At 38.4% G+C, this 13,806-nt stretch overlaps 1 protein-coding gene across 2 annotated transcripts; it reads right to left on the minus strand.

The window, feature by feature from the left end:
* Positions 1 to 2,699: 2,699 nt before the first annotated feature.
* Positions 2,700 to 7,245, minus strand: LOC143543131 (pumilio homolog 1-like). Of its 2 annotated transcripts, XM_077035524.1 has the most exons (9): positions 6,800 to 7,245; positions 5,660 to 6,645; positions 4,392 to 4,533; positions 4,204 to 4,311; positions 3,919 to 4,131; positions 3,719 to 3,829; positions 3,446 to 3,640; positions 3,192 to 3,366; positions 2,700 to 3,113 (listed from the first exon to the last, which is right to left on the minus strand). In XM_077035524.1, exons 1-9 carry the CDS (start codon positions 7,178 to 7,180, stop codon positions 3,049 to 3,051), a joined length of 2,376 nt encoding a protein of 791 aa, XP_076891639.1. In that variant the 5' UTR covers positions 7,181 to 7,245; the 3' UTR covers positions 2,700 to 3,048. The 2 variants fall into 2 exon arrangements, with proteins under 2 accessions (XP_076891639.1, XP_076891638.1); XM_077035523.1 differs by having other exon boundaries at positions 3,919 to 4,311.
* Between the last annotated feature and the right edge of the window lie 6,561 nt (positions 7,246 to 13,806).

Here is a 13,806-nt window from a genome sequence, read left to right on the forward strand (position 1 = left end):
CTAGCTAAAAAGAGTTGTTGGAACCGGTTTTTCACCCCTCCATGTGTATAAATAGTTGTTAGTACAAATGGTTAAGTACCCAACTTGAAAACGCATTAACAAACGCAAAAAAAGACCCAAAAAAAGTTTCGGTTTACTTTCGTTTTACACTCACTTACACCTCCATCTTTATCACTCTCACCACCACTAGACTAGTTATGGCAAGTGCAAGCAAAATGAAAGGCAAGAAGAAGGCGGCTTCTTCATCTTTTTTGTCGACCCGTTCGGTGTACACGACGACCCGGTGGTTGAGAAAGCAGTCTCGCATAACGGAAACCAAGATATATGGTGAAATTGGGATTTGTTGGAGTTGGTCACCGGGGAACTTAAGGCCCGCAACAAAGTTTTAGGTTTTTGTAGTATATTTGTGATCTTGTAACTTCTTGTAAGATGTATTTGTGATTTGGGTTTAGTAATAAAAGATTCAATATTTGTGACACTTTGAAAATCTTCATAGTTGGAATTGGAATGCTACACCATAATCGCATGTCCTACATTGTCATAGGCTATGTGTTATAGAGACGACATTCATGTTGCATGAGCATGATGGAGCCTGCTACACCACACTGTCGGGCAATTTATATGGGAAGACATAGATGGGGAGCGTCACCCCAGTAACAATGTTATACAAAACAAATGGTGTGTCTCCTCTACTAACAACCAAAGAAAAAATTGCTAACCAGTAAAAAAAATTCACCTCACCCCCATTTTACCACTTTCCTTTTAAAAAAATATTTTATTTTTTAAGTAGTTTAATGATTATTTTAATTGGATAGTGACTAGTTAACCGACAATACTTAGATTAACGGGTGGCCAGTTATCATATATGGCAATTACATGACACGATAACTAGCTCTTTCTAGTTACCTCACAATACATGCCTTAACAAACCTAAAAGTCAACTGGTGACTAAATTAATATCTTTTACCGCTTTATATAAAAATGTCTTTTTTTTAATATATATATTATGTCTTGAAAGTTTTTTTTGAACTGTTTGTCTGCAATGCACACCCCCTAACACCCAAAGGACCCGGGTTCGAATCTCCCAGAGAGAGAACCTTTCAACCCAAAATGGTATTATTTTGCCTCCGCAGAGACTCGAACCAAGGCCAATACCCGGGCGGGAATCTCGCAAGCGAGTAAACCCTCCCACCTCCGACCAGCTGGGCTAGACATAATATTTCTTATAAAAAATATTTAAATTTTAATATGTTCAAATGAAATCTTTTTAAAGAAGTAAGTGTTTTAATTAAACCAAAAGAGAAGTCAAAAGAACGATTAATTTTGATAAATTTAAACAAGTGGGCAATGGGCAATACTTTCATGCATTAAAAATATAATATCAAAAATCAAAACGGCAAACTTTGTCATAGGAAGTATAGTAAAATACGGAGTTACCTTTGAATAACAAGTTTGGTTTAGGAATTTTTCAATTTACATAAATTAACCAACAAGAAAGATAATAAAGCCTATCACCGGTTGCAAAAACAAAATACACAAGCATGAATGATACAAGTTTCAATCTTGAATCGACTATGTGTTGTGTGTATGTATTTGTTTTTAAAAGCTCAAAATCAAATTTCAAACCAAAGAACAAATATAAAAAAATCACAACTAATACCAAATGACCATATTTCTTGCATTTGATATTAGGGCAAATACATAAAAAAAAACCAACATACTTTCTGGTTTTGCTCACAAAAGTCCTTCAACTCGATTTTGCATATAAAAGTCCTTTCTTTTGTTGAATTTGAACATAAAAGTCTCTCAACTCAACTTTTGCATATAAAAGTCCATAAACTCAACGTTTGCATATAACTCTGAATAAACTGAAACAACTCACAATTACGAACATGAAACAAATGATCGACAAATCTTTGCAACTTAAAATCGACATAAGGTATGTAATCGGAATATAAATTAATATAGAAACTTGAAATCGAAGCACGGGAATGAACATATATAGTGTCGTTTATTATTCTTGTTTGATATCACCGATTTGTGTTTCTTGATTTTTCAGTCTTACATTTATTATTATTATTATTATTATTATTATTATTATTTTTTGGAACTTACATTCCTGTTTAATAATATCCATATATTAAGTTTTATAGTTATTAAGTTTCATGTCATTTGATCGTATGTATGTTTGTTAATTATCTAGTGTATTTTGGTTATCTTAGTATCGAGTAAATATTAAATTATTGTCAATGTTAGTAATATGGTTTCTTCATACATTATTTAAATTTTGAAGATATTTATTTATGGGTTATGTCAAATTGTGGCAAAATCTGAAAATATGTTGGTTTTATTGAACTTTCTTATTTGATTTTCAAAGATATTTTCAATGTGAGCTTTTGAAAACCCAATATCATCTTTTGATGATGCCTAGAATAGAGATAGCTCAATGCCATACCGATATCGATCTCATTTTTTTAAAAACTTGGTACAAGTACCGGTACTGAATATGTCAAATTCGGCACCGATACCGTAAGCAAAAAAAAGGTAAATACAAATACCAGTATCGATCCCGATTTTTCTTGATCCTGATTTTTTTTTTAAATTTGGCACCGGCACCAAAATGCTTGTTTGGGTACTGGTACCCGGTGCCATTTACCAACTACCAAGCATTCACACAATCAAACTGACAACAAAACAAGTTTCGATAACATAAACATAAATCATAAAAACCCATACAGTTTGTACAGCCTCGACCGACAATCACCATATACACAAACTTATGGTTTAACCTCTGCAACGGGCGCCTCGGGTGCGTTTCAACTTTCACCCTCCGAGCCTTGGCTAAAGACTCGAGTCCTAGGTATACAATATATATATTATATCCTTAAAACTACCAATGTACATGTTTCATAGCTACAACCCGTTTCTTATTTGCAAAAGATCACTCACATCTCCCCCTCTCATCTGGATGCTAAAAACGAACCAAGAAACACAAACCATCCATACCTCAGACTCTCAGTTAGCTGTACAACTCAACATCATGTTACATTAAGCAGTAGTTGCGCTGGCGGCAGCAGCAGCAGCATATCCCGCCATAGCCCCGATCCTCCTTTCTGGAAAGTCATCAAACAAGCTCGTTAAAAAAAGAAACGTATAACTTTAAAAAAAACATTTAAGGAAAATGTATGTACCTCCAGCAGCAACAAGTTTCTCAACACGAGCGACTATATGTTTTCCATAAGTATATTTCTTGAGGGTGTTTAAGTGAACCTTAATACGATTAAGAATCATCTCAAGTTGCTGGTCATCGCATGTTTCTAGAACTTTCTGCACGACATAATTAGCAAACTGATCTTTCATCATCACCTGACATGACAAAATGTATCACCATAAGTATATAAATGTAATGAGAACTTAAAATGTTTTTCTTTAATTTAAGACTAACCTGAAGTGGTTCATTTTCATCAGTAGTGCCTAGCATTTCAGTCACAAGAGTCTGGCGTTCCTCGGGGGTACCAAAAGTCAAACATTTTTCAACAACGTTTGAGGCAAATTTCTGTTGACTCATCTGAACTATCTGTCCGGTTAGTTGATCTATAATACACTTACGTTCATGCGGCTTTCCATGCTCAAGTACATGCTGTCAGAATATCAACAATAGTTAAATATACCAAATTTTATCATGTATTTAAACGTACATATAATCTCGACAGCATACCTGAACGACATAATTTCCATATTGATCCTGAGCCAGCATATTAATAGATTTCAAAATCTCATCCATCACTAAGCTTTGTGTTTTAGGGTCGTGACAATGTTCCAATACTCTCTGTCAATATAAAATTTATTTCAATATTGGCATTGAACAAATCAAATAAACAAGTCACGAATATTGAAAATATAATTTATTTCTTTTACCTGTATGACACGACAACCATATGGATGGGTTGACAATGTTACAACTTGATCATAAAAAGTAGAGATAATAAAATGAATAGCATCCTCTGGTACACATTCAATACACTTTTGAATAACATGATTTCCGTTTTGGTCACGTACACAACGCATCACGTGACCATCAAGCTCTGTAACCATCTTTGTTTGTTGATCAAGGTCAACAACCTCAATAGCCTGCAAGAAACAAAATTTAAGGTATTTAATCGGATAAAAATAAACTCGGATGCCAATAAAAAACATGATTACCTTTTGGATAACCCGACAACCATACATCTGAAGACTAAGTGTCAGAACATGCCCGTTGAGCTGATCAGCCAGTTCTCTTATTTGAGCAGCACTTCCATGTTCAAAAAACTAAAATAAAAAGAAAAGTATTAATAATTTATTCATCACAAAACACAAGGTGACTTGCAAACAAATATGCATACTCTTACCTTCTGGACGACATAATTGCCAAATACATCAGTCATTAGTGAGTATGCTTGAGGCATAATTTCATTGAACACCATGTCTTTCTCCTCTACTGTAGCGGTTTCAAGCTTTTGTTGAATAAAACGACTTCCAAATTGATCCGAACTGTTCAAAAAAACATTTTGAGAGTTCTTTTAAGATGTGGAAATTCGAGTTGTAATAATTAAAAAATCAAATGCTTGGAAGATTTGCATATTCAGATTATGTAAATAAGATTAATATATAAAATGACAATTTTACTAAGAACAAAAGGCATGGTTCCTAAAATGCTAAAAGATATTTAAAAGAAAATCTCAAGTTAGGCTAAAAGAAGACACATGAAGCGATATGAGACCAGCTCAATGGGTCATCAATCAGATCTTTTGGTAAAACGTTATGAACATGTGGGGTCCTCCACACTTTGAGAACGATAGGTAGCCGTACTTCATATATATAACAGTGACATGCAATTAAGGTCATTCACCCTCATACTACACTCTCTCTCTCTCTCCCAGATACTTGTCACTTCGGTTAAACTCCAATACTCATTTTCCCGCCGAAGAGTGGTCACAGGAAAACCCTTACTGTGGAAAAGCTAACAACGATCTTGATTTGCATAAATCATCGACTGATTAGACAAAAACTGTTGAAAATCAGGTCCCATCAAAAATAATTATGAACATTTCTGGACTAAATCAACCAATGAACCGTGCAAAACAGACCGTCATTAGCCTCTCCATAACGTGGGAATTCCCCTATAATCAACCTCCAACGTGAAATTGATTATCAGAGTTCAACCAAAATAATAAGCATGTGGAAGAGAGTGGTGAGAGCGTGACTCCCATGGATCGCCTGTCAATATACATAACATGTATGGTTGCATGTTAGTGTCAAACTGTGTGTGCCCCATATGGGCACAACCACATTAATAGTGATGGCAAACGATCTGATCGGTGCTCAAGTAACATGCACTTCACAATGTTTGCCACGTGAGAGAACCACCAAGGCGGTACCCAACACAATCTCCCGTTGAGTCTGGTATCATATATATTAAGTACATAAATATGTTTAATTCACCTCCAAATAAACGCTTTTGTTACAACTAGTATTAAGACCAATTATTTGACCTAAAAATCAAATAACTGAAAACAAAATCTGTTTATTCATACGTTAAAAGCTTATTGATTATTAATTATTAATTATTATTATTATGCCTTCACTCAAGTTAAATCAAAAGGCAACAAGATAGAACCTGAATTCAACAACATGCCCCGCAATTTCCGAAAGCTCAAAACACTTGGTTTTGTTGCTCTTGAACTCATCCAACAAAGAAGATGCAAAACTTTCATCAACGACTATATTACGAATCCCGGATGGAAACCGTAAGCTCCGATCACCAAGTCGGGCCGGACTACCAGGCCCAAAAGCGGAGTTATGCAAAAGTGAGCTGCCCAATGGGCTTCCAGGATACGACATTCCAAGCCCATAACCAGAGTTTCCAAAGTAACCATGGTTAAGACCATACTGAGACTTTTGAGGAGATAGCAGGCCCGCCAGGTAAGCTTTCTGAATAGCTAGTAACTCCCGATCGATTGTTGCATCATTCAAAGCCGATACGTAATCACTTGATCTTAAATTTTGAAGGTACAACGGGTCCATAAGTCTATCAGGTCCTAAACCATAGCCACCTCCATTGTCAAACAAAGGCGGTATATTTACACCGCCAACGTGATTTGCCATCAAGGTAGGTGATGCAGGATTCATCATATAACCACCACCACCGCCGCTGCCACCTAGACCGTAAAAAAACGGACTTGAAGGAGACCCTATTGAACCATTGGTGGGCCCTTTCATGTATGAATTCACAGGTGACCCGTGACCATTGATCGGCCCGCCACTTTTACCCATATACCGAGCAGCGTTTTGAACTCGCGCCTGTAACTGGGCCTCTTCATCCACCATACCATTATTTGAAATATTCAAATTGGAAAAACCAGTCCCTCCCCCAAGAGCAGGCACCAGCGGGCTACCAGACCGAGCCATGAGCTGCGGGTCAGGGGTGGTGGTTCTTGACATAGAAGAGCCCAGAGCCGATGCATAGGCGTGCGAACCAGACGACGACATCCCCTGAAGATGCCCAAAATGGGAATCGGAAAGATCAACACTTTCATCAAATGTGTTACGGCTGGCAGGACGAGACGGTTGCCTGGAGCCAGAAGCAGCCTGACTAATATCATCCTGTAATGTGTTTAATAACCAATATAATATTATTACTAATCAATCAATCAATCCCTACAAGTACTACTACACGAATGATATTTCAACAAACTGATTACAAACATAAAGGCAACAACTTTCCTACAAATTAAACTATTAAGTAAAAAACTATAACCTGAATGATCTCAGCAATGCTCTTTTGCCTACTCCCCAACCCGGGCAAGCCGATAAGGCCGTTATCGCCCCACTCGGGCACGCCCTGAGGATTCTTGACCTTCCTCATGTCCCCAATAGCCGAACTCCCACGCCGCCAATCGTCTTTGGGCAAGAGCGGCGGAGGGAGCCTAGGATTAAGATTAACATTGGCAAGGTAATAGGAAGCATAAGCTGGATCAGACCTCAACTCCTCCTCCGAATACTCCACACCGAATATTCCGGCAACCGCATTCAACGATCCTTCCACCGTCGGCGGCGCAGACCCACTCCGGTACATATTAATATTATTAAACTCGTCGCTGTTTAAACCCATCGATCGCATTCCAATATCAGACATCATCTTCAAATTCAAAACTAAAACTTTTTTAAGCTAAACTACTACTATATATATAATCTTTTAATTATTTATTTGTGGGTTTAGTTTCACTTCATCTGATTATAACCCATAAGTTATTATTTCATCAAATTGTGTATAAACTTAGTTTTGGCCATTTTGAGTGTGGAAGAAAGAAGGATTGGGGGGGTTTGTAATAGAGTGATAAGCACGGGCGTGGAGTGATGAGGACCGTTGGATTAAGGCAGCTGATGGACGGCGTAGATGAGGTTTTGTTTCTTCATACAGTGGGAACCTAGGGTTTTGGTTTGTAGTATTTTATTAGTAAAAATAAACTAGCTTATCCGTTTGTGTTATCATTATTGTTGTGCTTTTATTTTTCTCACAAGGTTGGCTACATAGTTATTAGAATAGTTATGTGACATATACAGAGAGAACGTTATAGTTTAGACTTTAGATAAAGGTAATACTTTAGCTTACTAAACGTACATGTCATATTTCATCATCATCATCATCATCATCGTACTCAGTATATCCCACCAACAGCAATGCTATGATAGGGTCTGAGGAGGGTAAGATGTAGACAGCCTTACCTCTATCCCATAGGGATAGAGAGGCTGCTTCCGGTGAGACCCCCGGCTCGATAGTAGTTTTGAATCAAGCCTTGGACATAAGACACATAACACTCAATCATCGGGACACCGGCTGATTGGTGCATGTGCCCTTGTCTTTCGGCTATCAACGCCACCACATGATGCCTGATTAACCTTCCGCCACTTTTAACGTTATTTTCACGTGATTAGTAAAATAACGTCAAAATTAGTGCAATTTTACTTTTGCCCACCCAAGGGTTCACACATATATACATTATATGTGCGCACCGCAAGCAGGGCGTGTATATGTCATATTTAATTTTAAATAAAGGATCCAAATACAATAAAGAGGTATGTAAGCGGGTAACAAGTTGCGCCGTCACCCACTTTTGAATGGCAAAATCGATCATACTAAAAACAAAATTATCGTTCTTCGGCGTCATTGAATTACTTTGCACGACCCGCTGAACTCTTTTTAGAAACGTAGCAGCATCGGGGGCAAAAGACCCAAATGTATCAAAAGCAAAAGGAATGAAGGCGTGTTGATTCTCCACACACGCCTTCTCGTGCTTAGCAATTTTTCTTGCTTCTTCCTTTAGCACAGCTTGCCTAGCAACAAACCCGATGTCCCTAAGCCCGACAAGAGAGGACACCCCAGTAAGATCCACACAAGCATGCCCCCCCCCCCCAATCCAAACACAAGAATGTCCGCTGGTCGGAGAGTAGACCTTCCCTCACGGGGATCCGACAAGAAATTTATAGGAGCCTTTTTTCTTGTCGAGATTCCCGCCCATTTTAACACATCACAAAGGGCATCCCTGACCAAATCATGTCTATATTCAAAGCCCGGGAGTTCTTTGCAATGAACCGCGTGCTCACCAAAACTATCTAAACAAACATTACGGCAGACCTGGCAGGGCTCATCAACTGGGAACAAGGGGATCATTAAACGATATTTAAGAATGGCTCGGTACTCCACTGCTAACATGTGCTAGCCTAACCCATCAATAGGGGTGACACTAAAAGAGTCTTGAGCATGAGGAGTCTGAAGACATTCTAATACTGCTCTCTGACGAGAGGACATGCCAAACTTCTCCCAAACTTTGGACGATTTTACTATAAAGGGCACTCGCCAAAGCATTTTGGGCTTTAGACCCGCCAAGATCAAGAACGGAAAAAGAGTTGTGCAAATAATCCATTGACACCCAAAATCGGAAACTAACCCATCAACACCACAATCACGCAAAATGTGGTCCTGTAACTTCCAAGATTATGCTCTCGAGGCTACGAAAGCATAGGTGGAAACATCCTCAGCTAATATATAACCCTAAACCACCGAAATAGATAGGGAGGGAGGCTAGTCTCCATTGAAAATCCCCAAAAAAACGGACCCTCATATACCACAATATCCTCAATCGTCGCACGAAGCCCTTTGTCAAAAAACAGAGACAGCTTCCTTAACAAACATAGGCTAACATTGTTCGGAGTCCGAACAACAAATTAGCCACCCCCATACATGAGCGAAGCAAGAGAAACTCACATTGAGGGTCTCGCAGGCGAGTAGGACATCTTATTAGTTCCACAGCTCTTGAAGCTCTGGTAATGGCCAAACTACTGATAAACCCAGCGTCCCGGCTAACCGCACCTCCAAGGAGTTTTACCCCTAACTCCAGTCTTCCAATCCCGATAGGAAATAAACTTTTTTTTCATGTACTCCCTTGCACGACGGCCAATATACTTCGGTCTTTTTAATATTAATCTCAAGCCCCAAACTTGGCCCCTTGGATCTAATAATATCCAAGGCTTTAGCCACTTCAATGGCATCTCCTATAATCGTGCCATCATCTAAAGTAACTTGCAACTATCTCGTACTTGATGAATGAGGGGATGTAAAAAGAGAAGGGGCCCTAAAGGATCGCCTTGTTGAACCCCAATAGTTGACTGGATACAATCATTCCCTACATATAGCTTCGCCAGTTGCCCATAAAGAAAATTAACCCATAGGGAAATAGACGGACATCTGGCACGAACTTCCTACAGGAGTGTGGTCCTATCCACCAGGTTGAAGGCATTAGAAAAATCTACTGTAAGCAAAGCTAACGACCCATCAAAGTGAAACATGTTAAGAAATCTATTTGCGCTATGAAGCACCGCCTCCTCTCCACTCGGGATCCCCACCCCGAATTGAAAATCACTAAGGTATTTTGCCATCTCTTTCCCAACATTCCTCATAGCCACTTTGGATACAAGCCTTCTCCAGATCGCGCCAACGGCAATAGGCCTAACCCCATTGTCGGGCTTAAGCAGTGGTGTTAGAAGGGGGGGGGGGGGAGCCACAAACTCCGCCAAAGCAACAGGGTATCTCCCCCTATCCACAAGTTAACCACCTCAGTGATAGCCTTAAGCAACCCCAAGGCAATCGCAGATCCTTCCCCACATAGGGCATCCAAAATATGTTGGGCCTTAAGCCCATCTCTACCACAAGAAGTCCCTTTAGGAAAAGATTTAACACACCGTATAACACTTTCAACATCCACAACCAAAGGGTGCACCGAGAGTAAGGCCTCAGGCAAGGCAAGCGAGGGTAAGATGAGATTCTTATCAAGCAACGCTATCATAGTAGCATCACTAAGAGGAGCAACACCCGAAAAGCACAAAACTTTGACTGCGGCCGTGAAGTGCCCATCGGCAAATTTTCGAATACATTGCTTAGCATTGAGGCCCTCCCTCGAATGATCACCCCCGAAGGAGGCCTCTTAGGCTCTTGAGCCCATATCCATCGGTTGGTTAAAGAGCGATTGAATAAGATCATATCCATTTTGAAAATGTTAATTAGTTTTCATAATGACTATTTAAATATATATATATATATATATATATATATATATATATGACTTGAAATATTATTACATTTTGAAATTTTTTATTTGAAAAATTACTAGTTTATTTATCATTGATGATCATAGGTTACATGCATGTCTTTTAACACTTGATCAGTCAATTTAAGTCATATTACGTGTGATTTAGAAATAGAAGAATATGCTAAAGATACGGAATAAGAACGATTAAAGATCTACAACATAAACATATTGTGAATCAATAGAGGTTAAAATATATAACATAAAACTAACACATTAAAGGTTTTATAAAATAGGAGAAATTAAGGAATTTTATATTAACCATCTTATAAAGATTTAATTCATATACTTTTATAAGAATGTTACCTCTTAGGGCATGTCTTCCGTCTTGATCAACATAGAAGAAGCGATCAAAGCCATTTAAAGCAAAAAAGAAGACCAAGTGCTACATCTTATTCAATTATATTATTGAGGGGACAATACTAGAGGTTGTTATAGTGATTTATTAGAAGATTATTCATCATTGTTGATGATTTGAAAAGGACAACACTATCTTGATATAGTGTTATTATTGTATGTCGGCTAGGAATACTATCTTGACATAATGTTACAACTATTGTGAATATACACTATCTTAACATAGTGTTTGAGGGAATTTACTAACTTAACATGGTGAATATATGAAGACTTGTAAAGATATACTATATTGACATAGTGTGTTGAAAAATTTTGTAGAAAGCTAGATGGGGTGAATCGGTTTTCGTAAATTTTAATGTGGTTTAAGTGAGCTAATGACTATGTTTAACCTTTTCACAACTTATAAAAGTAAATGCAAATAAGTAAAGAGTATAGGAATAGAAATGACACAATTGACTTATAGAGGTTCAAACGAATGTTAACTAATTCACTATAAGTATTCTCCCCATGTCATACCCCAAAACACGGCCTAGGAGTGCGACCCTTAATGTTGGTACCACAAGTGTAAATACATCAGAGTTACGTTATATTAGCGGAAGACTTGTAAAACTTGTGGGTTTAAGTTTGTAAAGATTACAAAAGACGGGATTATAAAAGATTCATGTTTTAAATTCAAAAGATTATTTGTTTTAATTACAAACCACCATTTATCATATTAAGTTAATACAAAACAAATCCGAGCCATCGGATATATAAGTAGCACTTCGACACTCCAAGCGCTAATCTTGTTCACCTGCAAATTGTAAATAAAATACGTCAGCAACGAATGCTGGTGAACACGCTGACGCTAAAATATTTTCTTTTACATTATTACCCCTCGAGACTACGCCTGCCTCAACCCATCGTGGCTTAGGAATAACAAAGTTAAATAAACACATTTATAAACTCGAGCCTCTACACTAGGTCACCGCAGCAAACACCGCAGCGCTCGACTTAGTTAAGTACCCGTAAGTATACACATGGTCGTGCTTCCTATAGGAAAGCGTCATACGACAAGGCGTGGTGCGATGTGCCCACCGCGTACTACCACATATGTAAGGATCCAGACAAACGTATACTACAGCTTGAGGGCTAGGCTTATACTCTTATTTATAACAGTTTTAGGAACACGTAGTCCCTTGTAAACAATTTTCATATAATCATGTTTGACTCGTTTGAAAACAAGTTTGTAAAAGTTTGGGGGCGTATTCACCTTATCGCTTTGGGATCGGCTTCAACACCACCCGAGGGTCTTTCCCTTGCTATCTCGCACCTATAGTACGAGTATAACCATTTGTTAGTCGGATATACAATCCGGCTTAAGACATGTAGTCTTATTTTATAACTCTACCTCGATGAACCTTTAGTTCATAGATCTCTTTTACTTGAAAACCTTTAGTTTAAAAGTAAATTATAAACCTTTAGTTTATTTATAAAAACCCGACGTTTCTTCTTCTCAAAGAAACGTATTCTTTTCTTTTTTTATTTAAGAATACTCATTATTACTTAAATAATAATTTTCATAACAAAGAATATATACTTACATACATATATATCAATATTCATGTTCTTATCTTTTGTTTCTTTCTTTGTTATGTTTTCTTTTCTTTCTTTTATTCGAGGTATCGAATATAACCTCGACTTAAGGTTTAAGCCTTTTAATATAATATCATTATATTCATTGGCGTTTAAGCCTTACCTTAAAGGCTTATGAAAACCCTAATGATTCGAGCAGCACTCCAACGCCGCTTCACTTCTCGATCAACTCTTTTCTCGATATGCAAATCAATAAACGCCAATCTCCAACATTCGTTGGCACGCTTTTTAGGATTCATCGCCATGATAACAAACGCCTTCTTGGTATGTGGGTGGAGGGTGGCACCAACTTTGAGGAATCGTCGATACACAAACGAGGAATCGAGGCACGCTTATCGAGACAAATCGAGGGAATGGATGTGAGATTGTAGAGAGAGGCTAGAAAGAGAATTGGAATCACGTTTTGGTGTGGTTGGAATGAGATCCCGGACTTGCTATTTATAGGCAAAATTTGGGATCCCATCGCGCTACGCGACGGCGTCCTGGGAACCCGTCGCGTATCGCGACGTAGCCTTGCGCAGTCACAACGTAGGTCTGCCACGTGTCGCCATGTGGCAGACGGTGTGCCACGTGTTGACACGTGGCGGATGACGTGCCACGTGTGGCCACGTGGTGGGACACGTGGCGACCGGTATGCCACGTGGTAGGCCACACGTCTCGCTGTCAGATACCCCATCGCGATACACGATGGGTCTCTCTTCTGATCCATCGCGTAGCGCGATGGGTCAGGAAATCAGAATTTTCATTTTTAACCCTCAGGTTTGTAATTTGGCAATTTTAGTCCCTAGACTTTGAAAAGTTTACATTTTAAACTCGAATTTTTCTCAACGTTACACCCCAATCCATCGATCGATAAATTTCTCATTTTCATCTCCCTAAACGATAGGGATTGCCGATACAATCATCTCACTCTTCAAATTAAGGAAGTGATAACCTTCTTCACTAGCTATATCAAGTACCTAGCTTTACACTTCTTCACTAGTCAAAGGTAGTGAATACCTTCTTCACTAGTTACATCAAGTAACTAACTTTACAAATCTTCTAATTCTCACTAAATCAAGATACCAATCCTTAACTCATTCAATAAAAAAAACTCTATGTCAATATAGAGTTTCCTAGCCCGATATAA

This window comes from Bidens hawaiensis, unplaced genomic scaffold (genome assembly GCF_021521415.1).
Source record: "Bidens hawaiensis isolate Kalapana, Puna unplaced genomic scaffold, B.hawaiensis_p1.1 tig00013069_1, whole genome shotgun sequence".
NCBI classification, from domain to species: domain Eukaryota; kingdom Viridiplantae; phylum Streptophyta; class Magnoliopsida; order Asterales; family Asteraceae; genus Bidens; species Bidens hawaiensis.

What these genes read in the sequence shown, in the direction of transcription:
- LOC143543131 (XM_077035523.1), bottom strand. Translation starts at nt 7,180, where the DNA reads ATGATGTCTGATATTGGAATGCGATCGATGGGTTTAAACAGCGACGAG. An exon ending in GCATTGCTGAGATCATTCAG is followed by an intron (nt 6,646 to 6,799) that starts GTTATAGTTTTT and finishes AACACATTACAG; the next exon opens with GATGATATTAGTCAGGCTGC. An exon ending in ATGAAAATGAACCACTTCAG is followed by an intron (nt 3,367 to 3,445) that starts GTTAGTCTTAAA and finishes TTGTCATGTCAG; the next exon opens with GTGATGATGAAAGATCAGTT.